Source organism: Sprattus sprattus (assembly GCF_963457725.1).
Source record: "Sprattus sprattus genome assembly, chromosome: 16".
Classification (NCBI taxonomy): Eukaryota; Metazoa; Chordata; class Actinopteri; order Clupeiformes; family Clupeidae; genus Sprattus; species Sprattus sprattus.
This window is the reverse complement of record NC_137914.1, coordinates 17,701,638-17,726,626: the sequence shown is the minus strand read 5'-3', so window position 1 is coordinate 17,726,626 and position 24,989 is coordinate 17,701,638. Positions and strand designations below refer to the sequence as shown.

Genomic DNA, 24,989 nt, shown 5'->3' with positions numbered 1-24,989 from the left:
TGATGTTGGGCACACAGAGCTTCTGGAGCACACGGGCAGATGTGTTGAATTCTGGATTTGGTTGAGCCTGCAAATAATGACCACAACAGATAGAGAAGAGAGAAAGAGAGAGAGAGAAAGAGAGAGAGAGAGAGACAGAGAGAAGAGAGAGAGAGAGTGGAGGGGGGGAAACAAGTGTTAGTGTGTATGTGTGCATAAGTAGAAGAAAACGTACTATCAACTCGTTCTTTTGTGTGAATCATCTCCATGCAATGCCTCTTAAATAATGCAGAAGCTGTTTCTCTGCATCAAGGAGTCTTCCATGCAGCCTCATAGCCTGGCTTGCCTCCAGGGACCCCTGATCCCAGCTCCACTTAGGTGTGATTTATATGGAGGCTCCTCTCCAGCACAATAGTTCAGGAAGACCCATGGTCCCTCACCTGGAGTGGCGCTCTGAGACACAGCTCCTCGGCATAGAACACCATCACATCCCAGGGCGCGCTGAGCTTCAGGTAGTGTATGGTCTTCTTTGCACTGGTTGACTCCTCCTGAAGGCACCATGGAAGTGGTTGAGAGTGGTCAAGCAACATAGAAACACACAGGCCGTTGACTTGATGGATCACAAGCCTACCTCTAGAGAGCTGGACACAGTTGAGTGGACCTTCAGTCACAGCGCATTTATTGATGTGCTAAGGTGCAATTTGCAATCGTTATCAGCTTTTAAAGATTTTGGGAATCCGTTATTAAGTCCTTGTGAAGGTCAAATGCATTTGAGTGTAATCAGTGTAGGTTCAGTGGAGCGCTCCATGTGTCTCTAATCCATCACCTCCAAGGCACCCTCTGTGTTCGTTCTCTTGAAGTGTGTGGGGGGATGGGTGAATGGTGGTAGGGTTGATGACATACTGGGGGTGGATGGAGGTGGTGGTGGGGTTGATAATATACTGGGGGTCTTTACCTTCTCCATGAGCAGGCCGGAGCTCTGGAGGTGGTGGATGAACCTCTCCCTGACCCGCGCCTGCATGGCCTTCTTCTTCTCCGAGCGGCTCTCCTGCTGAGCGGCCTCCTCGCCGGGCGCCCCCGCCTCGCCCTGAGACTTCCCCCGGGAGCGCCGCTTCCGCCGTGACTTCACCTCCCACACCAGCACAAAGTCTGGATCACACCAGAATCAGCCATCAAGCTAGGCTTTCACATTATCTTTAAAGGCACCCAGTGCAACTTTCGAGGCTACAAAATAAAATAAACATTCAATTTCTAGTCTTTTTTAAACGTAGTAAGTTTCAAGAACTCCATACCATTACATATCGACATTCAAGGAGCAAAGATGAGACGTCGTCGTGTGGTGAGAACTGATAGAAAATCGATAACAACAACAATCGCCGCCATTTTCTTTATTTTTTGTAACCTACGATAAATACAGCAGGCTTCCAGTCAATGGAAAAATGGCCTCTCCCCACCGGCGATTGTTGTTGTTTACGATTTTCTATCAGTTCTCACCACACAACGACGTCTCATCTTTGCTCCTTGAATGACGATATGTAATGGTATGGAGTTATTGAAACTTACTACGTGTAAAAAAGACTAGAAATTGAATGTTTATTTTTCATTGAATGTTTACATAAAGTTGCACTGGGTGCCTTTAAGTCTACCTTTACACTTAAACCTGCAGTTAACGTTTGTATAGTCTGTAACACTTAAACCAGATAACCAGATTAATTTAAATCCAATATATTGAGAATGTAATTTCATGTAAAGTATTAGGCTATGAAAGGTCAGTGTTTATGTCTGTGTCATCTCTTGCATTCAATAAATCACAGACATATCAGTTTAAGACTTCATGGATCAGTGCACTGAACCCAGATCTAATAGCAATCATCTCATCACCTATTTTGGTCTTTCCATCTCTGAAGTAATTTCCTTTTGGCGGTGTGGCGGGCTCACTCTGTGGGTTATAGCTGTGTGTATAGATGGGGTCATCATCATCGTCGTCATTGGCGGCCGTAAGCTGAAACGAGATGAGCAGCACAGTTGATGGCTGGTGCACAGCAGGGGTTTGGGGAGAAGTACAGGCTCAGGTTTTGTCAACAGTACGCAGGTTTTGGCAAGATCGTCATGACATCCAGAGGGAATGCCATTAAGCCCCACATTAGCATAAAAAAACGGTAAAAAAAATACTTCAGCTCAAAGCCTGGGTGTGTGTGTGTGTGTGTGTGTGTGTGCGTGTGTGTGTGTGTGTGTGTGTGTTTTGGTGTGTGTGTGAGTGTGTGAGTGTGTGTGTGTGTGTGTGTGTGTGTGTGTGTGCGTGTGTGTGTGTGTGTGCGTGCTTGCGTGCATGTACTTCAGCTCAAAGCCTGGGAGTGTGTGTGTTTGTGCGTGTGTGTATGTGCGCGCACGCGTGTGTGTGTATGTGTGTGTGTGTGTGTGTGTGTGTGTGTGTGTGTGTGTGTGTGTGTGTGTGTGTGTGTGTGTGTGTGTGTGTGTGTGTGTGTGTGTGTGTGTGTGTGTGTGTGTGTGTGTGTGTGTGTGTGTGTGTGTGTGTGTGTGTGTGTGTTTGGGTATTTAGGTTTCCAAGAGCTGCAACCAGGTGAAACCATGTGAGGAGAAGTGCAGCATAAGGGGGAGCTGAGCACTGCTGCAATTCATTTTAACTCCTCACATTAGACAGCAGGGCAAACAAATCCACCCCTGTGTTACAGCCCATTACAGCAAGTACTACAGCATGCAAGGGGAAATAATCATGGCAATTAGAGTCAGTGCCATAAGGGACTTGTGCAAGGCAGAGACAGAGAGATAGAAAGAAAGAAAGAAAGAAAGAAAGAAAGAAAGTGGGAGAGAGACAGATTGACATATACAATGAAAGAGAGTCACAGATACAGAGAAAGAGAGAGAGAGTTACGTATAGAGTAAACAGTTATATTATGTGCAAACCTCTGTTCCTATCTCTTCACATCACACAACAACAATGAACAGAACATCAATGAGACTATCCAGAGCAACAAGCAGACACACGAGGGAAGGAGAGCAGGTGGAAAAGGCAGGGAAAAGGCACTCACAAATCTGGGTGGAATGAAGCCTCCATTCTGCAGGCTCCCGTAGCTGTCCGTGGTACTATGGGGCTCTCTGGTGTAGTCCAGATCCAGCAGCACCTCGCGGTCCATCAGCTGTTCCTGGGAGCTCCTCTTCCTCAGCATGGTCCGCTCAGGAGAACCTCACTCACTCAGATCTGACCTGCCGGAATGCCAAGGAAGACGCTCACACTCACACACACGCTCAAACTCATGCATGGACACGCACTCTGTGCAAGTGTACTGGACACACACACATACACACAGACATGCACAGTTGCACTCACCGGAGAAGGCACTTGACTGTCTAGAGGCTTGGCACTCAATAAAACATGAGTGGGTATTTTTAATTTGCTCACAAATTTCATGTAATCCCGCTCCGAAGGAAGGAGGAGGAAGAGAGAGAGAGAGAGAGAGAGAGAGAGAGGGAGGGATAGGCACAGGAAACGAGAAGGCTCTTTGCCTCAATGGAAGGGGAGGGGAGAGGGAGTGGGTCTGCAGCAAGCTCTGCCTCCTCTCCTTGCTCTTCTCTATCTTTCCTCGTCTCATTCACCGCATCCCCCCTCACTCTCTCTCTCTCTCTCTCTTTCTCCATCTCTCTCACTCAATCTCTCTCTCTCTCTCTCTACTTCCCTGTTGAGTGCAGGGGAGAAAGAGATAGAGAGAGAGAGAGAGAGAAAGAGAGAGAAAGAGAAAGAGAGAGATAGATAGAGAGAGAAACTAGGCTGATGGAATAGGCTGAGAAAAAGAGAGACAATGAGGGCAAAAGAAAAAGAGAGAGACAGAAAATAAGTGTGTGTGTACGGTAACCCCTCTCAGTGGAGGAGTAACGCGACCGACTGGAACTGAATCCCATCACACACATCTGTGTCACCAGCAGCCTCACACTGCAATGAGAAGAGCAGAGCGCTGACTTCATCTGCACGCTCAGGCTCACAGCTCTATGCTAGCCTGAGCGTCTCTGGTCAAAGAGAATCTATGATGAAGCAACACCATCAGACAGATGAAAAATCCGTACTACTTACTGTACTTAATGAGCTTAGAGACTCCTCCCAGGGTTCTAGCTCAGCACTTACTGCTTGTAGACAATGCAGCCGCACGTTAATTGCATGTTTTGATTCTCATTAGCCAGCATGATCATGAATATTTCATAAGCTGAAAGTAGACTGGATTGTTTTTTTTATCCCTGTAGGAGAGTCAGACCATACTATTACCCAATACACACACAGACACTTTCTTATTTACACTTATTTACACTCTACAACACAATCATTTGATTAATATTCAGCGCCTACGAGGAGCCTAATAACAGTAATAACGTGCATTAATCTACGTATTTTAATGTATTATTAATATAATCTATGATTAATGTATGATCAATCTGTGGTCAGATTCTGGAATATTCCAAGACTTTTCATCTCAGCTGCTGATCAGTTCCACATAACCCACATCATCCCTTCAGGTTCCCATGGTTATGCAACCTGAGAAGAGGTGTTCCAGAGAAGCAAGACAGAGAGGGGCTAGAAGGAGCGCAGCAGCCCCTGCACACTGCATTCTGTTTGCAGCAACATAGCTGCTGTTTGCTGCAAACTCTCTCTCTGAGACCAAATACCAGTGTGTCTGCCAGCTGACTGGTATTACCCACTCCATATGCCTCTTCTCTCAATGATTCCCTCCACTATCTCCATACGCTCCCCAATTTGTTTTTATTTCACATACTCAGCCTCCAGGCACCTTCTTGCCTCTCTCTCTCGCACTCTATCTCTAGCAACACCCCCCCCCCCCCCCTCCCCTCTCTCTCTCTCTCTAACTTGTGCACTTTCTGCATTGCTGCAGTAACATCAGAGGGAGAGTGTGAAATATTAACATTGCTCGCCTGGGTGGTAAGGGGGAGGGAGAGGGCGAGGGCAAGAAAGAAATAGTGGAAGGGCAAAGAGAGAAAGAAAGAGAAAGAGAGGGATGGGTGGAGAAGAAGAGTCTTCCATCTAGTGGGCAGCTTAAGTAGTGGTGGGTGGTGGGGGTGAGTCTCTCAAGCAGTGATCTGCGGTGCACCATTTCAGGTTCATCTGAATACAATACTACATCAATAAATAGCTTTGGAAGATTACATTGAATGACTGCACATGCAAAACAGCTACACATTGAGGAAACAAGACTGCTAAATATTCCGAGAATGTTGGAACCACCGCCTCCGGCATGCTCCAAATGATTCTCACACACAGGTCACTTCCTGTAGAAAAGCGAAACAACGTCAGATGAGAACACGTTCAAACCTGCCTGTGTCTCGCTCATTTGGTGGAAAATGGCCAGTGATTTAGGGATGGAGGGGAATATTAAATGTCTCTTGTGTGAGGACTATTTATCTGAGCCAACAACTCTACCATGTGGACACAACTTTTGCGTGAAGTGCATCGAAGGGTGTTGGGACATGGAGGTGTACACAGGAATCTACTCTTGCCCCAAGTGCAAGAGGACCCTCACCAGAAGGCCCAGCCTGAGCAAGAACACAGCTCTGGCCAACATGGTTCAAGAAGTCCTGGAGCTAAGGAGTAAACTGCCAGGGGATGAGAGGATGAAGATTCAGGTGAGGCAGTGTTAGAAGTTTTGCAGTTTCTTAATACAGTTAAACTGATTTGAATCCATTCAACACAAATGTCGCATTTTGGCAATACGTCAGACCATACGAGTGGGTAAAGCAGGAATAACGTGTTCACATATGAACAACCCACTCAGGTAGCACTTGTTGAGTGATAAACAGAGCTGTTTCATCAATACTAATTGGACCTGTTTCACTGAAGCAGTATTTCAGAAGGTGGTTATTAAAGTTGTTTTTGTACAAATAAAGCGTGATTTCACTGACACTAAACAAAGACTGAAGAAACAGACAAAAGAGAGAGAGGAGGACCTGGAAAAGCTGAGAACTGCAATGATATCCCTTGAGGTGAGTAGTGACTTGTGAATGGCCTGGACAGGTTAAGAAGCTTCAATATTATCAGTGGCCACATATAAGGGTTCATCTCCCCCCAAGCACAGAAATCTGCCGAGGTAGCAGTACTGGACAGTGAGGGGATTTTCGATGAGCTGCTGCGTACCTTGGAGGAAAAGAGAAGGGAGCATCGAGAGCACATTAGAGAGAGAAAGAGAGCCATTCTGACCCGGGCAGAGAGGGAGGAAAGGCAGATCATCGGACAGATCTCCATCCTGAGGAGGAAAGACGCTGAGCTGGCCAGTCCTGGTCCCCCTGAGCAGAACAATCCTCAGTTCCTTCAGGTAGGGAGCACTGAAGGTGACCTCAGAGCCTGCTGATCAAACTTGATTTATTTTACTCTGTCAGAAGTGAAATGGTTGCACATGATTTATCTGTTCGCCTTACTTTCTGTTTTTCTACAGAAATTGCAAGGCATCAAGAGCCTTCTGCAACAAGGAAAACAACCCCCAGTCATCACAAATGACAACCATTTGTTTTCGTTTGTTAGAACCGACATGAATGATTTGAGAGTTAGTGTAGTGGTATTATGTGATGAAGCCATCGAGAACATTAAACAGCAAGGTACATGTATATGATTAGGCATTAGTGCATTTAGGCAATAGTGCATTTAATTGAAGAGGAACATCTAGAGGTATATGTCATGGTTTCTAGTCAAAGCCATTTTCATGTCTCCACAGTTAATGATGTACACATACTACCCCCACCAATGGTCAAACCACGCACTAAACCAGGTAGGGTTTTTAGGTTTGTAGACATTTAAAAACATTACATCCATATTTCATAACCTGGCATTTGAGATTCATTACAGGTCAGTAGTTCCTGCATAACTCCGTGGTTTCTCTACTTAAGCACTAGATGTCAATAAAAAGGTCACTGTCAACAGTCCCGTAGATCTCAAAGTCCCAGATGAAGAACGCATGAGACGTCAGGTGAGGTGAAGCCTTAAAGTCAAATGTTACTCAGCAAGTTGCTCTGATCATTCAGAATATATACGTATAATACATCCAAGAATTAAGTTTGCTTAACTGGATTAAGAAAATTGAGATTATATGTGCCCATGTATTGAATATGGGTCAGTTCTTTAAACTTGAAGCTCTGACTGAAAGAGGAACAGGTTAAACCAGCCTTGGCAGGGCTGTGTGTGGGTGCGCTGTGACAATAAAGAATGTATAATATTTATGAGGGGTGGGGAGGAAACACAATTACAGGAAACAGAGATTACTTTGTAGATCCTCACCTAAGTAAAAAAAATCAGTGAATCAGTCACTGCAAATATATATTGTGTATTACAATGACTCTGTTTTTATATCAAAACCAGGAACTTGACACATGAACATATCTTCTACATGTCTTCTTCTAATACATATTTTGTTAACAGGTACCAGCCATACCCACAAGAGGTAAGATAGAAAGTGGTTTATAGATGTAAAAAAAAGTAGAAAATCTTTCTGAATTGTTTGAATTTCACAAAACCCTTTTGTATTTTTAAGAAAGGGAATCACAAGCACATCTAAACAAGCCAAAGCCTCCACGTCTCATAGGTGAGTCTCACTTTCTCTAGTTTGAAGCGTCTGCTCAAACATTGCCTAAAGACCGGACAGACATCAATATTATTGAAGACAGTTTGGGTACAACTACACAGCATATATATTTGTAATGAGAAAAGGCAGACCTCAAAACCCTGCATTTGATCCCCAATTTTAAATGAGTTCAAATAAACTTCCATAGCAAGGTCCCAGTCAACCATATGGCATGGACCAAGAAACACACCCTGTGAGTATGCTACTTCAGCTGAGATCAGACAGTCAAACACCATAGATGCTAACTTATTACAAATCTTGCTTTTGGGATTAAATGAGAGTTTGAAGACATCCTGCTAATACCTGCCATATTGTTTCCCCCCACAGTGTTAAAGAAAAATCTTACAGACCACTCTATGACCAGAGAGGACTTGCTGCAGTGTAAGTCTTCCTACTACAGACACAGTTCTTTGACACATATAATTCATAACTTTGACACCATAGATAATTCAAAGCCATTAAGTCTATTTCGAATCAAACTAACTACATGACACATAAACACCTTGTCACAATTGTTGCTTACTTTGATTTTCCATCTGCAATTGGTTAAAAAATGTGCTATTTAAGAACACAGGTGTTCAAATACTGACAGGGCACTCTGTATGAGTGTTGCTCACTCTTCATAACCCTAACCCCTCATCTACCCACCTCCCCACCTCAGACACCTGTTCACTGTCACTGAATCCTGAGACAGCCAATCCGTCCTTACAGCTCTCTGATGGCAACAGGAAGGCGACGGGGATTGAACAGCGTCAGCGAAGGTCAAGCCTCCCAAAGGCGTTTGAGCACTGGGAACAGGTGCTGTGTGTGGAGGGCCTGGTTGGGGCACGCTGCTACTGGGAGGCGGAGTGGAGGGGGAGGAGCGTCTTCATCGGTGTGGCCCTGGACGGACTCTGCAGGAAGGGTCGGGGCCTAGAGTGCGGCCTTGGGCGCAACGCCAGCTCCTGGAGCTTACAGTGTGCCGACGGCCAATGCACGGCCTGGCACAACAACGTCGAACATGAAATCACCGCCCAAATCTTCTCCCCCAGGATTGGTGTGTTCTTGAACCAGCTGGAGGGGACACTTACATTCTACAGCGTCTCCAACACTGCAATGATGCTCCATACGTTTACAGCCCAGAACTTACGTGGGCTTCTCTTTCCTTGCTTTGGGGTTGAGAAGGAATCCTCTGTGAAGCTTTGCACACTGGAGAAGAAGTAAATCTCCCTACACAGTACTGCAGGAGCACTTACAACACCAGAGAGGTGCAGTTTGTCTCAGAAGAGTATTACTTTTTTCTTATTCTCAGGGTTACCAGTTTGGACACAGGACTGTGACTTAGCACATCAATTGTAGGCCTATAGTGACTGTACTGAATGGCTGCATTGTGAAAGCCTGTTTTTCTACACAAGGCTCACATAATGTACTGCACTTTAATCTTCATGTTTTGCAGTTTGTTTATGTGTTAGCCTGGTTTGCACAAAGCATTTGCATCCTCTAATTACCTTCATCCCGCCGTGGTCTACTTACGGGAACACAGGAAGTAATGAGCACTGCAGGAGATCCGGATATATAACGAGGCAGGCTGGAGATGAAGATATCTTCCCTGAGAAATGACACCTGAGGGTAATTCAAAACAAAAGCAAATAATTGACAGTGCAGTTTCTTATTTTCATATATTTTGATACTTTATTAATCCCCTGAAGGGAAATTAGGATTCTGTTCATTCACTCCCCCGCCCCAATTTTTTCCTGCCAGTCCAGGGGACCCAACGACCCCTCAGTCGCAACAGACAAACCAAACAGGATGATTATGGAGTAGATCAGCGTTAATGTGGAGAGAAATTCTTATAATCCCTCATGGTTTCCGGAAAGATAACTAAGTGTGATAGATTCACGAATCATACAAAGGCACTAATTACCTAGTGGTTCCAGATGAGACAAGGATCTGGCTTAAAACCCATTATTGCAAGGCTTTTAAGACACTGTATAAGGTATATAGTGGGACAGAAACATTCTGCTTGTAGTTTTTGAAACCCTTTCTGTGCAGAATAAATCATAATATCAGCCATAACATCTATGTCAGCTTTCTCCTGCAAACACTTAGTCTCCATTCCAGAATATTCCATTAGGGTGTTTGCCTTCCTGGCCTCAATCTCAAAACATAAGAAAATCCATGTCCATGGGAGCGTATTTTGGTTTCTTTATTTATATTTTGTCCCATTTACAAAAACAAAAGAGATTTCTATGTACATTAATTATCATAGGAACACAATGTTAAAAAAAAACATTTTTGCACATGCAGCTTTTAGTGTATCCGAGATCAAGTGTTAGAATACAGTCACCTCCCATTACACATTACTACACCTTCTGCAAAAGGCAACTTAATATATAGTACATATACTTAAAAAACAAATATTACAAAAACTTAATAACAGCAAAACAAAACAACTAATGCTCCATCCCATGATCATTTAACAGATGTAATCAATCATTGGCCAGCAATGTGCAAACACTCAAACTGCAGTACACTGGGAAACGGTCTCGTTATTGTCCTGAGATTTCAGATCTTTCTCGTCTCTACGCCATCTTCGTTATGTGGAATCATCTTCAACTTTTATACTTAGCAGTGACCTGCAAAAACATCATCACCACCACACCCCATGTCCAGTGTGCAATCAAGTCCACTCACTCAACATTTTTGCAAGGGACTAGAAAACAAACTTGAGAAGTAACAAACAAAAGAAGAGCAAAGTCCAGAGAGAAGTCAAAAGACCAGAACAGCTGAACACATTCTGTAGGAGGTTTGCATGGGGTTTCCATTTAATGTGCATCATTGCTAACCTGAGGTGTATTATCTGTTTTCAAAGCAACACCACAGAAAGTTTGGGGTCCGAAAGATGGGTGAAAATGAGAGCCCAAAATAGCAAGTGAAGAAAACACTGTTGAGACACATTCAAGATATCATATGGCGCACATCCACTGACATTTGTGGTTTTCGCATATCTCCGAGCACTCCAAATGGAAAAAAAAACATGACAGATTCCTCCAATGCCGGGCTACAAGGCAACATTTATAAGCATGTCCTAAATAAACACACACACACACACACTCACTCCCGCATTCACATGCTTTCACACAAACAAACACACACACACACACACACGGAGCAGTCTTCTACATTTAATTATTATGTGAAGGCCACCATGCTATCAAGTGTAAAATGCAAACAGCCTCTTTTATACCACTTAGCCATTTACTTCACATGCGCCCTAACAATTTCTCTCGACATCCAAGGAGTGCGAGCTGTTCCCTTCTCCTAACGTACCTTAACACGTGCACACAGCGACATTATTGCACTGGCAAAAGGAGATTATAATGGATGACTACGACTACCAAGTATAACCCTCTGGTCTCAGCCAGAAATGTATAGTGCCTATATGTGGACATACCTGAAAGCAGAAGAGGATACTAAATGATGTGCTCATGCAATGTTGTTAAAGAATGACAAGCACTTGCCAGGGTGGGCATGTGGACGTAGAATATATTCTTTCCCTACATGTTTAGTCACTTGGGATAAAACTGGCAGGCAAATTCATTCATTTCAATGTCAGCACCAAGCTATGGCTGGGTCACTCTTTGGGTCATTTGTCATCAAATTCCATAATAATTCGCCCTGTGACCAAATTTCATGCCTCTCACCATTTCTGCTTATCACAGAAATGCATTTACCTTCAACAAAACTGTGCCCCTTCATCACACCAAAAATGATGGCTACACATCAAAACCTCTTCCAAGTGACGATCAACTAAAAGTGTATCAAAAATCTGCCACAGTGTTAATATTTTAACATGTATTTCTGCCACACTTATAGTGCAGTATACATGCAGTGCAGGAGACTGAAGTCAAGTACCTCAATATGTTACATACCAATACATAGCTACAGATCACATCATATACATAATGCTCAGACACTACCAGCAGCCTACTAATGTGATTCCTAATCCCACTGGCATTGATTGTGGTGCCTTGATTTACTTTACCTTCGCACTTTACCATAAACTACTCAGTGCTCAATACTCCACACTCCCCAAGCAGAGGGGGGTAATATGCTAGCCTGATATGGTGAATAATTATCTTTAAGATCTAACGTGAACCAACACACAACACCCCTATGCAACTATTGCTCCCCATTCTGCCCCTCACGTCTCTAGACAGAATTACAAATAAACCTACAAAGACATACAAATGTTCAGAAACACTGAAATGCTCTAAACCACATTCTCTGTCTGTCTCTGTACCTCTCTCTCTCACACACACACACACACACACACACACACACACACACAACCACAAACAGCATCACCCAGTTACTTTAAAAGAAAATACAAAAGAGAACGTTAAAAGAAATGTGCAATCTTGCAATTAGTTGTATGCAAGCATATTCTCTCATTGTCTTCTCTCTCCTTAATGTTTGTGTCTGTTATGCCCAGTTTGTTAGATTAAAAAAATGTTTTTCTAGCTGCTTGAAAAAGCAACACAATCCATCACCATTGTGGCACACCTCATATGCAGACCTTGTATCCACGTAACAGTCTAAGCTGTAAACTTTCTTGCAGTTTCACTCACTGAGCAAACCTCATGGACTACCAACACTTGCAGACAAGTAGGTACTTGTGAGTGTAAGATGGGCATCACGTGAGGTAACAATATTAGCTAGCAGATAAAATAAAGGGAGAAGGCATCCATACAGTATGAAAGCCCTACAACAACTGGACTCCACTGTTCGGTATCTGTCAGTATTTCATACATGTTGAATGTACATATATACACTTAGGTGCAATTAGGATGGTGGTTTTAGAGTTCTAACAAGACCTTGACATTTGTTCACAGATTGGTGCACAATCCCTGGTGGCACAGAGGGTGCGTGTTCCTTCAGCCTCGTTCCCTCTCGTCCCGAAGCAGTAACGTTAAGCAGAACATAAGCCTGAATATTTGTGCAAGGCAGAAGTGAAAAAGAGAGTCCCACCCAGAGCCACATGGAAGCAACGCCAGCAGCAGCGGCCGCACACTACAGAAAGTCCTCAGGCATCGATCCGTACTCTGGCCCAGCGTGGTACCGTCTGTGTGTGTGTTTGTGGGGGGTCTGGTGGCTGGTGGGCTGAGGGCCTCAGCACCAAGGCTCTCTCTGTAAGCGGCCGCGGTGCAGGCTGTCGCTGCGCTGCCACGCGCTGTGGATGAGAGCCAGCGCCTCGCCGCAACGCTTCTGCACAGACGGCTCCGAGATGGTCTTTCGTGGCAGACACACCTGCGGGGGGGGGTGGGGGGGGGTGGTGCAAGGGGAGAAGAGGGCTTATACAGAGAGCCATTTAAGATCCTCCACTCTTGAATTCATTTGATGACTACAACACAGCATCCATTGACTGTGAATAAGAAAGAAAACGCTTGTCTTCAGCCTTAGTAACTTTTCTTTTACTAAATTGTCTTCCAACTTCTCTATTACTAAATCACTCTACTAAATGTACTGGTGACTACTGCTGTACTGTACTAACTTAAACAGGTGGCATGAAACAGGGGGGGGGACAATGGCTGGAGGTTCCCACTGCCAGTTCTACACCTGAGTGGGACTTATTTGGAAACGCAGGGATTGTTTTTCACGCTCACCTGAAAGATGTCTTTCCATGCCCTATCTAGTGCCTCCAGGAAGCGGTCTCTCTCCTCACAGCCACTGAAATACAGAACCCAGGGAGGAAGGAACTTGGCCCGATCCACAGAAAACTCCTACAGAGAGAGAAAGAGAGAAAGAGAGAAAAGAAAGAAAGAAAGACGTGTCAGAAAGCCATTTCTTTAATTTCCACACTGCATTTTAAAATAAGCTGACACAGCGTGGAGTCTTACAATCACACAATATGCCTTATCATCCTCCAAACAGACAGCGGTGACGTCACACAGCTCGGCAGCACCCAGCGAGCGGAAGAAACTGGTCTGACAGTCCTGGTGGCACGTCAGCAACTTGCTGGTTGTGACTACGAGGCAGCACGGGATGCAGGGCGAAGGTGTGACACCTTGTGGAATCACCTGAGACACAGACAGGCCAGGGACGAAAAACACAAAGCAACCAACATTAGGACACAGTTCAGCCCAGTCCAGCCAGTAAACATTAAGCCTGAGTCACAAGACAAAGAAGGGGGCTTTTGTGTAGAATGCTAATGCTAGGAGACGGCGTAGGAGGAGAGAACAGGAGAGACTGTATGGGGTCTGCAGCTTGGTGCATGTGGACACACAAGCAGAACGACAGAGCTTTCATGTACTGCTGTCCTCTTTCTTCCAGCTGTTCCGACTCATACAGAACCGTTACACTGAGGCTTCAGACCATCAGCATACAGGCTTCCAGTCACTGAAAGAACTATTATACTGAGAGCATTTGCATGCATCTCCTCTTAGGCTGCTCGCCATAGTGACATCAAATAACTGCTAGCTAAAACTTTGGCCTATTATGTAAATATCATGGCACTGGCATCACACAAGCATATCAAAAACAACTGACAAATGTTTTAGTGCACAGGTGTAATATGAACTAACTGATGGTGAAGGTGCCAGGGGTGCACCAGCGATACGGACCCCTTTGGAGACGGACTGGCAGAGCAGCTGCATCCATTCGGCCATGTCCTGCTCGTTTTCGGCACTCAGCTCGAGCGGGGCGCGGTCGGTCAGGATCACCTGGAAGGCGTGCGGCCGCTCGGTGCTGTTGGACCGCCGGCAGCCCCCGCAGTGCTCTCCGCTACGCAGAGGGGGGGGGGGGGGGGAACACCCACAGGGAGTTAGACACGGCGCTGACTGAAAACGACGTGGGATTACCGGGATAAAGAACAGCATTGTTTATGGTACCTTATGACTATACATGGAGGAGGGATATATTAAGCATATAATGGTCGAGGAAATAATATGTAGGGAAATGGGGTAGGCCAGATGATATATAAACATGGTGACAGTAAGAAATGAAATCTACACACAAAGACAATCTCACCCCATGGTGATGGACAGCAACGGGGTCACGTCGGTCTTCTCGGGGTACTGGTACAGGATGCCGTTACTGCGCAGATAAGATGACATCATGAGGATGTATGCCTTTAATATACAGCAACACTGAGGGGCCTCACAGTGAGGAAGAAAAACAATGAATCACCCCATGAAGTATTTCCCATCGGCAGCACGACAGGATAACCTTGAGATGGGTTCGTCTGACTTTTAATTTAAACTCATTCGCTGCGGTTTGCTCTGGAAAAACCTTAAAGCTGTTATACAGCAAAGGCTTATGCCAACATTCGGTTAAAGCAACTGATCTGGCCTGGCTTTTTTGCTTGTTTGTGAAATACTGCAGCGACTACACAATGAAAAGACATAAATGCTAATCGCGTAAAAACAAAAACAAGACATTCTGGTGCCAGGGAGTCTGTGTATGGCATTCTTCAATATACAAAACAGAATCTGTTTGTTTTGGTGAACTGCTGTAAACATTGTGTTTTCATGTAATTCTGTGGTAAGTTCTTCCAAGCTCCTGGCAAAACTTTTCAGTTGACTTATTTTGGCCGTGTTGTTTTTGTACTTCTCCCTGCCTAGATGATCCCACTAAGCTCCTTCTGAGGTTGCGGTTCTGGGTCAGCCAATCTAACGCTGTAAGTGTTCCATCAGCAGATTTCCCCTCCAAACACATCTTGATTGGGTTTGCGGTATGTTTGGGGTTATATGTTATGGCGCTGAAAGAGTATGTTTTTGGCGGCCAGTTCTATTCTGGGAGGGAAGACACTATCTCCTCTGCATTCATTTCATTTACTTTTTCTGTATCTTATAAACACGGCCACCCAACCCATCTAAAAAAACAGCCACACTGGAAAAGTCATTTTCAGCCAATTTTGCTATCTTTAAAAACAAACATTTTCCAGGTATGACTTTTCCAGGTTGTAAGACATATTGTCACTGGTTGTACACAGGACATCTTCTTATTTTATACTACACTTAGCTCTGCTTTACTGTCTTTCCATAATAATCAATTCCCTTCCTGCAATCTGCCCGTGAGACTGTTATGGCTCTTTGGTGCCAGACGTCTATGCCAGATGCTGAAGAGGCACCAAAGTGCTTCCTTCTCCTACCACAGTGCCCCATTTTTTTATTCACATTTGAGGGTGTCCCGCAGAGACAGAAGTGTGCCCAGTTTTCTCTCATTTCATGAGACAGCTTTAGCACCACATCTTGGAACATGTCAGAGTTGGGTAGGCTATCGCTCACTGACTCATCGCTGATGCTAAACTATTCCACCCCTAAACTCACATGGCCCAGCTGATTAATCGCTTACTAGGGAAGAATGTCTGGAATGTCTCGGGAGCTTCCAGGCAAGGTTTTAGTACGAAACCTATGCTCTTCCAGCCACCACCTCCATTTTTACATTGATTTCCTCTAATTCACATACAATCTAGTGTTTAATGAAAAACGAAATAAACTATTGTTGCCCAGATAAAGACATTTGCATTGTTGTGCTGACGGAGGGCAGCAGCTGTTTGCAGTCTACCTGAGTGCCAGGTAGCAGCTCTTCCACAGCTCCTTGCCCAGGTATGTGGTGCCGGCCCGGTAGAGCAGAGGCCCTTCCTTGATGCTGCCCGATTCATCAATAGATGGCTGAGAGGCCACGCCCATGTCCATGGGGTCCTCCCAGTGCACCAGCGAGTACAGACAGATGTTGACGTCAGCAACCTGTGTAAAAGAAAGCACACGGGAGAATCCGTCACTGGTTGGTTGATGAAGCTCAGTTATATCAGACAAATGAGAAAAACTGTATTTTAAAAGATCCATCTGGTTGTTCAATATCAATAGCAAAAAGGGGAGTTTTGGAAAATTGGACATTTGGAAAAGGCATTATCTGTTTAAAAAAACGAACTGATTTGCCTTGCCCTCTGCACAAACCACGCTGAGAGAGGAGAGTGCAGCAGCCCACACATACCTCACAGTGGGTTTCCTGACACACAAACTTGGTGAGAGCCAGTTTCTCCATGGTGGCATCCGTGAGAACCGAGGGGTAGGGAGGCTCTCGACAGCCATTTATCATGGCCGACCTCAGCATGTTAAGAAACCAGCTGTGTGTGTGAACATGTATGTGAAAGAGAGGAAAGAGAGAGAGAGAGAGAGCTTTGTTAGATATTACGTATTATTTACTGTAGTGTAATATGATTAAAATTGTGATAAATGTATTGTCATGCCAGTTCCAACACTTAATTTGAGAGATACTGACAGCAAAGTGGTGGGGGAAGGGGGACACATCGAGAAACAACTGTGCTACATTCTCATATTATGACATTCTGGCTTGAGAGTGAGTAAAGCAAGTACACAAGTTAATGCAAACTAAGGCCACAGTCAAATATATTCTGCCTTTTTTACAAGAGTGATGATTCACTGCTTGAAGTAAGATGGTGTCAAGAGAGAAAACTATCTTGAAGGCTGTTCCAAGTGGACTGAGATAAGGCAGGTTAAGAACGGGCCTTCTGATAAGCAACAGGAAACCACGAGGAGCTGAACATGATAACACACTCACACAGTCAAGGATGAATCTCCTGTATCTAGCAGAAACTGTCTTCTTCTGTTTGTGCACACCAGTGTAACTGTCTGCTGGTCCAACCCCACCTGGAAAGAATGAGAACGTGCCATCCTTTCAGCAGCAACCATCTTTCTAATGTAGGCTAAAGTAAATATCCTTCTGAGTATTACCTATTTCCATAAAAAAATATTTGCTTTTCATAAAATACTATTTGGCACAATCCAAATACACACAATATAACAACAATAAAACAAATATACACAATGTCACAACTTACAGAGACATAGTCCAGCTCATTGTATGACACAGCTTCTTCAACCATATAAGGCTTCTCTGCAGCCCCTGAGGAAGAGAAACAGAGAGAGGGAGGAAGAGAAACAGAGAGAGAGAGAGAGAGAAAGCAAGAGAGCAAAGAGACAAAAGACACAGTGTCAGCAACTCATGCTTTTTGTGTGACTTGAGATCACTGAGATTGTGTAAACGATCACACCACGTTCCTCAATAATATCAATAATGTGTACGAGCGGGAAAGCAATCCAACCCAAAGGTGTGTTGAGCGGACGTGCTGTGGGTGGAGGCTCACCTTTGCGCAGCAGATAGATGTAGCAGTCTGTCAGCAGCAGGTAGAGGGCCTGAAGGTCCCCCTCCATGTGTCCCGTGCTCATTCTCGCCATCTGGAACACAACAAGGCATTTCAGACTAACAATCAATACAGCACCAGCAACCCTCAATGCCAGAAATGCTCTGTCAATAGACCGTAAAGCCACTGACAAATACGACAGCTTTTAGAACCGCTAGAGCTAGAGCTTCACCCGAAACTCATAGAACCGTGGTTACCTACGTAACCTTCGTTTTAAACTGTGCTTTTCGAAACAGTAAAAAATGTTATCAGTTGCGAGTTATGGATACAAAACTACATTTAAACTACATTTGACATCCAAACTGTAAAATCGAAGTTGTCCGTACCTTAAAGAGTTGCTCCTCATTCTCTCTGAAAACATGAATCATGAGCAGGAGCAGGTGATTGTTGTCCACGCTGTTGGAATGTACAAAAACAAGGCTCATCACTGTGCACAAACTCACAACAAGCTGGGCTTCATTATATCCATCACTGAACGGCGGAATGGCATCTCACCTGAATTCTGCTGGATGGGAGCACTCTGTTGAACTGGGCTGCTCCTCGCCCTGCTCCTCATTCTCTTCATCAGAAGTAAGTCCATTCTCCAGAATGGGGGCCTCCTCTGCCCCTGTCTCCTCCCCATCTATGGTGTGGCTGTGGGCGTGCTGTGGCGCTGGTGCCTCTGTCTCTGCCTCTCCCTCAGCCTCATGGCCACCAGGAAGAGACGGTGGCTGGCCATCCCCTGCAAAGTCATGGTGGCCACCACTTGCGGCAGCAGGATCCGGACTGTGAGGGGTAAAGCAGTAGAAGTCTGCGGGGGCCGGGGGGGCCTGCAGGAAGCTAGGGCTGTGGGCCAGAGGGCCAGGCTGGCCAACAGGGTCTGGTGGCTCACCCCCCGAATCGTCCCGAAAGGGCTGCTCAAGGGGAGGCAGCGCCGCTGCTTTGGTGCCGGGGCAGCCGGACGAGCCTCTCCTCCCTCTGCCTTCGACCGCGTCTTCATCCACCCCTTCCTTGTCCTCTTCTTCCTCCCTTCTCTCTCGATCCAGGGTGCCGTTCAGCCGGTCCATGACGTCACACAGGGGCTGGCCCACACTGTCCATGGAGGTGTCCGTCATCTCGGGAAGCCTCAACAGGGCCTCGGGATCTTCTTCATCTCCGTCTTCCTTACTCTTCCTCCGCGTAGTGTCTGACCCGTCCCTGCCCTCAGAGGCACTCCAGCTGTCTCCAGTGAGGGGGTCTGCTTCCTGAGCCCTCATGGCCACAGACAGAGGGCCCTCCTCAGCCTCCCCCAGGTCTGCAGGAGACTCGTTCTGTATGCTGCTCACAGAGCCTGTGGACTCCTTCCCACGCCGCTTCTTGGCTGGCTTCCTTCGCCGGGCCAATCTGAGGCGACCCAAATAATAACACAGTCATTCAACCGATACATGCTGTCAAACTCAATTCATTAAAATGCAATGCACACGAGAAACCAAACTGTCTCTCTTAATTTTGAGTCCAGTGACTGTTTGAATCCCCTGTGCAAACACTCATTAGGTATTTATTCAGACCCGACAACTGAGAGCCATGCCTCCAGATCTGACCCATTAGAGAGGATAAGTGTTTATAAGATAGGCTACCTGCATGCGGGCCATGCAACCAAAGCTCACCGGATTACTTCCAATTCGTTGCTGGTGCTCTCGGTGTCATCGCCCGTGGCCGCCTCGTGCCTGCTGTGCACCGGCGTCACGTCGGCCGAGGTGTTGGTGTCCGAGTCCTCGTTGAACGGGTTGTGCCGGAAAGTGGGGCTGTGTGAGAGCGAGGTGGTTCTGGACAGGGGCCCTGTGGATCGGACCACTCCGGAGTCGTAGACCACGGTTTGTGGGTCAGACACGGTAGAGCGGGGGGCGCTAACTGGGTCGGTCAGGTCCCCCTCTAGGTAAGCAGAGGGGAGACAGGCGCTCAAACACTACATGGCTCACGTGAGAGTCTCAGTTTCTAACACACAGGGACATACACTGATGCGCAGTTCAGCACAGACAAACACATCAGGTAAAAGCTGACACAGAGCCCGTCAAGACCGGATGGGCCTGATTTCAACCATGCTGCTATAGCTTCAGATCAGTGTCATTTCACTTAAATCTAACAACTTGAGGACCACTAACTACTTAATCAACTTCATTATTCTAGCTTGCACACTATACTTTAAAAAAAACTTTCATTCAATCAAACTGACACTGACATTGAAGCATATGGATAGTTGGTTGAGCCCAGGCCTAAAACATGCAGAACCAGTGCCATGTGGTTGAATAAGGTTATAATAAAGGCAGGTATTCACAGGGTTAGCGTAGCAGTGGCTGCATCAGGCATTGCAGGATGCTTTAGTAAAATGCTGATGCTGCTACCAGACACAAGATTTGCCAACACTCACCTGAATATCTCTGAATCTCACATCTAACTGGACAGTGCTGTTGCGCTGTTATTGAAATAATCACTAAAATAATATCACTCTGTCAGAGAGCTTGGTTGATCTCTTGCAATGTCCAATCCTCATTTACAATGCAAATGTAATGGTAATGCAATGTAAATGTAATGAAAACAAGGCACAAGGTAAAGCACGTACAGGACAACAGATAGGTAGCTATTTCAACAAAACATTCTCTTCCACCAAACCCCAGACTGCTACACACACCCAGACTGGAATAAATATCTACATTGAAACACCCAGCTGATTCCTAGCCCACAGGCCTCAGCCTGAGTAGCCTTGATGTTGAGCAAACGTGTCATTAGTGTACCATAAAAAGCGACACAGAACAAGGCAGCATGCACTCCTCAACCAGCAGAGGTGTGGCTGTAGACATGTTGTGGGTGGGTGTGTATGTGTAGGGGTTGGGAGGTGCATAGGTGAGGTGCGGTATGTTGTGGTGCGGGGGCAGGGAGGCATGGGACGGGAGAAGGGGGAGTAACCATGTCCCACCTCCCCAGTCTGCATTTGGCATTGACGGCAACACAGGGAAGATGTCACCGAAATCATAATCTAAAAAAAGGAGGGATAAGACTCAACATTAGGCGGGGAAAAAAGTATGACAAGATGAAGACAGGGGAGAAAGAAAAGAAATAAAGATAATGCAATGAACAGAAAATGACGACATAAGAAGCCTAGTGAAGGTGAAATAACGTGTGGTGAAACTAGCCTATGTAATGATTGGACAATGCAGTAGTGAGAAAATGATCTGTGTGTTGCATTGACATCTAAACCTTTGCATGTGACACAGTTCCACAACATAACAGTGGCTGCTTACATAAGCTGCATCAGGAGTCAGGAGTAACATAGACAGCAAAACCATTCTTCACTCTCAAGTTTCACTCTCACTTTCAAACTCTCAAATTGTGACCTGTGCAACATACAGAATGTAGATGAATAGAGAATTGCTAATAGTCAGAAGGATAAATGCCGCAAAAGTGGAGAAAGAAGGAGAGCATGGTGGCCCTTACCTTCGCTGGACGGGGCAATGGCACTGTCATCCCACTCCAGATTGGTGGAGGTGAGGGATGTGAAGGAGTGAAGCGACAAACTGTCTGAACTAGGCAACCTCTCCTCAAAGTCCAGAAGATTCTGTGGCTTGTAGTATTCAGGCATGTAGGGGGCTACGTCTAGATAGGGGACATCCTAGAACCAGAAAATAAGAGGAATAAAAACGGTTTTACAAGCTGTACAAATGTAATGACATACTGTAGGCTACAAGGTATAATCCGGGAGGGAGACAGACATTTACCTTCTAACACATTCTATTACAAGTGCAGTCTAATACTAGAAGTGTTTTTTTTTGTTTTGAGAGTCATTAAGCGAACACAGTGTGTAATTCTTTTTGTGAATATGGTAAAACATACCAGTTCTAAGTCAAACCGGATAAACTCCAGTCCAGAGACCAATGTGACAAAAAGGGTAAGGTGGTCATGGCTGCACACCAATGCATTTCTACAGGAAAATAAGACAAGAGAATAAGACGGTGAAATTTTCATGCATGAGAACATACACTTTTCTATGTAAATACGTTTCTATATTATGTCTACTTCAGCAATCAAAGCTGGGATTTTCAACTCAAACTTTAAGCCAAATTAACCTAAACCAAGGGCAGTATAAACAATCCTCCCAAATATCCTTCAGGATTAACAGGTTTTTTCACTTGTGATTACCATGCCCAACCCCTACAAGTAACACTGGTTACAAATGTCAACATGCAACTCAAATGACAGTACTCACTTAAAGTAATATTTCTGCAGCAGAGCCTGGTTCTCTTGGAAAAGGCGGAGGTAGCTTTCTAACGAACTCTCACTGAGGGCCAGGTACAGCCAGGCACGACCTGTACAGCAAGCCAGACAACAATCCCACTTAAATCATCTAGCTCTAACATATCTGGAAATGTGCAGTTAGGCCAGACTACAATGAATTCAGTCATGCAAGAGTCACATTTTTAAATGAACACCAGTCTGACGAAATATAACAAGGCAAGGAGCCTCAATTGTGCTTGTACTAGAGAAAACAAATAATTAAGGAGGGTGACTTTTTAGTGGTCGTCTATGTGACCCAGGGTGGCACCACACATTGTGACTGCTGGATCAATATACGTTTGCTTTTGCCTTGCAGTGTAATGTGACAGGCGGAACACAGAAGTGCAGTCCAGAGGGGAACACACTCAGTACAAGTGAAATAGATAGGGGTTAGTGCTCACTGCGGCCAAGGTTGGTAGCTATATGCTTGAGCTCGTCTATCTGCCGCACCGCTTCTCTGCGTGTGAAGTGTAGGACAAGGACCCAGTATCCTAAGGAGATGTCCTGGAGCCTTTAACACAAACAGACACAAACAAGCATGAATGGACGAAGTATAAGAATGGAACCAAATGTATTTAAATATTCAGTACACACTAGCAGCACAGTGAACTGCACTGACAACATGCTGTGCATTACATCTGTGGCTATTCCCATGGGAGCTGAAACCATAACTCTGGTACATGTTCTCAGTCAAACAAGGCAGGCATTGTATGTTGTCTGCATTCACAGCCCAAAATCTCATGTCATATTTTACTATCGCACAAATGAACATACATGCTGTTTGAAACCAGCAGCCTTACCCATAGAGCAAGGCATGGTCCAAGTGTTCACAGAGGCGTTGTAAAACACGGTCATGGTTACGAATGGCTGGGGTTTCATCTTCGCAGGCAGCAAAGTAACTCTGCAGCTGGAAATGGCATAGAAGTGGAGAGGCAGAGTGTAAGATTTAACATTCATAAAACTCTATTCGTCATATATACATATATGAGAACTGACATGTCATATGATATAAAAGATATTTTAAAAGATACAAATATTTTACATTTATTTCATGCAGGGGGTCAAAAAAGGTTATACTGATTGAAAAAGAAAGGGTCTGATTTGAACTACGGATTAGCAATAATAAGCGTTTGACTTTATCAGCTTTTGTGAACCCACATAAATTCCAAGCACCTGATAGTCATGTGACCTCAAAACTTGGAACAGGAAACGTCAGAAATACATAAAGCAGAAGTAGGTCGCTATGTCAAAAAAGCGAGGGAAAAAGACAAAGGCATCGCAGCACTGACACCATGCTAGTCAGTATCGGGGGTGGTACTAATGGGTCACAGATATTGTCAATATGGCTTAAATGACGTTATCAGTATTGGAATATATCCAGTACCTAAATGACATCAGAACAAAATGTACGCTGCTGATTTCAATTGACCAAGTCGGGACCTCATGCAGTAGTGTGCCCTGTCGCCCCAGAAATAGCAAATATGCCGTTAATAACACCAATTGGTGACCACAATAATGTATCGACTGTTTCAAGCCATACTTTTCAGGCTAGATGAGTCACTGACTGCGGTAAACAGAAATGTAGCGATGTTAAGATATACTGATGGTAGCATATGCATTATCAAGGAGGCAGTGTTTACAACAGTCACTGTGCCGCATACAAACAATAATGGTTTAAGAGTTGGACGAGGATTTGTTGTTTTGAATAGACAATGAACGCGACAACATGTTAATGCTCCGCACAAGATGTCGGAACGTAATTGCGTCTTTTCCAAAACATTGTCAACATAAACACGGGAATAGCTAGTTGTTCCCGGTGGGTTTGGGGTGTTGTTTCTCAACCCGAAACAGGCCCACTTTTGACTGATCTTTTCCTCTCTACAAACCACGGTTGAACTACAGACATGCTCGCTGAATTATTGAAAACATGAATTATCTGCTTGGTGGGATAAAACTTACCTTCTTCACCGACAGAGAGATATTTTCCAGTATTCGGTCTTTGACTTTGAGCTGATCCATGACTTGGTCTCCTTGGCCGCCAGCGGATGTCAGCTGATAGTGCGTCTGTGAATTGGACACTATTCGTTGCTTTCACTAGCTACAATGAACTCTGTCCAGCAAGTCTACCCACGGTTGTCATTTATGAATAGGGTTTCTTTAAATAGGCTACATACAAAAGTAGATGAACGTCTCAATTTCTGTCCTAGTTCATAGACAACTAGAACGCTAACCAACTGTAAATTACCAACTTAACCCTGTAGTGTGGCAGCTGCCAAACCATAGCGAACGAAGTAACAACTACTTTTAAATTCATTGCCAACCTTACACATTAGCCCATTCAGCCTAAGTGCTTCTTGATTATTGGATTTGCTTTGGAATTTCTTTCCCATTCCGCTGAAGTTAAGGGTCAGTAGCCTACAGCTGTCCACTTTTGTTGCAAGCATAAGCAACCTCGCAGTTAAAATTAGCAAGTAGTTTGCCAAAACGAAATGGCCATGAAAAACTGAACTTTTGCTTAACGTTACCAGTCGGCGGTAATAAGGTCTTAGCCGGAAACCTGTCTGTAATAGTTAACACATTGACTAAGCCGACTAGCTCTCAAACACGTTGAAGCGAGTGAACATTAGGCTATTTGGCAAACACAAAGACGACACAGACCATTGAGTGTTAAACTAGTATCTGTACGTTAGTATGTCAAGTTTATCCTAATGTCCCAGCGAAACACTATTTGTTTGCTTCAACATATCCATACCGCAAGGCACAATTGTCTCGGTATCAATGATAACTAGGCAATAGCAGTCTACATTTCTCAGCCCTTTGCCAGTCAGTTGTCAACAAACTCGTGACTAACCGGACATGACATCATCCGATGGGAACACACACAC

General features: G+C 44.9%; 3 protein-coding genes across 4 annotated transcripts in view; 1 reads left to right on the top strand and 2 right to left on the bottom strand.

Annotated features, from left to right (window-relative positions):
* Positions 1-3,167, bottom strand: part of ano11 (anoctamin 11) — a gene marked incomplete at both ends in the record, with an annotated part of 17,093 nt that extends 13,926 nt beyond the window's left edge. Inside the window, 5 exons of the mRNA XM_080853426.1 lie at positions 1-67; positions 420-527; positions 935-1,128; positions 1,861-1,981; positions 3,030-3,167. The exon at positions 1-67 is cut by the window's left edge and continues 70 nt beyond it. Coding sequence (XP_080709552.1) covers positions 1-67; positions 420-527; positions 935-1,128; positions 1,861-1,981; positions 3,030-3,167 — 628 coding nt within the window. The remainder of the gene's footprint in view (positions 68-419; positions 528-934; positions 1,129-1,860; positions 1,982-3,029) is intronic.
* Positions 3,168-5,343: 2,176 nt separating this feature from the next.
* Positions 5,344-8,813, top strand: LOC308377240 (tripartite motif-containing protein 16-like; the record flags this gene model as incomplete). Its single annotated transcript, XM_080853824.1, has 4 exons — positions 5,344-5,625; positions 6,075-6,311; positions 7,409-7,430; positions 8,272-8,813. The coding sequence occupies 4 exons, from the start codon at positions 5,344-5,346 to the stop codon at positions 8,811-8,813; spliced, it is 1,083 nt and encodes a 360-aa protein (XP_080709950.1).
* A 976-nt stretch (positions 8,814-9,789) lies between these two features.
* Positions 9,790-24,868, bottom strand: plekhm2 (pleckstrin homology domain containing, family M (with RUN domain) member 2). Of its 2 annotated transcripts, none has more exons than XM_080854229.1 (20): positions 24,064-24,868; positions 22,905-23,011; positions 22,506-22,615; positions 22,037-22,136; positions 21,664-21,751; positions 21,268-21,442; positions 20,750-20,809; positions 19,443-19,707; positions 18,313-19,179; positions 18,144-18,213; positions 17,761-17,851; positions 17,455-17,519; positions 17,175-17,263; positions 16,587-16,719; positions 16,158-16,339; positions 14,619-14,684; positions 14,174-14,372; positions 13,490-13,669; positions 13,256-13,372; positions 9,790-12,899 (listed from the first exon to the last, which is right to left on the bottom strand). In XM_080854229.1, the coding sequence occupies exons 1-20, from the start codon at positions 24,121-24,123 to the stop codon at positions 12,762-12,764; spliced, it is 3,162 nt and encodes a 1,053-aa protein (XP_080710355.1). In that variant the 5' UTR covers positions 24,124-24,868; the 3' UTR covers positions 9,790-12,761. The 2 variants fall into 2 exon arrangements, with proteins under 2 accessions (XP_080710355.1, XP_080710356.1); XM_080854230.1 differs by having other exon boundaries at positions 14,213-14,372.
* Between the last annotated feature and the right edge of the window lie 121 nt (positions 24,869-24,989).

Coding starts and splice junctions, on each gene's coding strand:
- plekhm2 (XM_080854229.1), bottom strand. CDS start 24,123: ATGGATCAGCTCAAAGTCAAAGACCGAATACTGGAAAATATCTCTCTG. Junction 16,340..16,586: donor GTCAGGAAACCCACTGTGAG/GTATGTGTGGGC, acceptor TCTTTTACACAG/GTTGCTGACGTCAACATCTG. Junction 14,373..14,618: donor TTGCTGTCCATCACCATGGG/GTGAGATTGTCT, acceptor CCCTCTGCGTAG/CGGAGAGCACTGCGGGGGCT.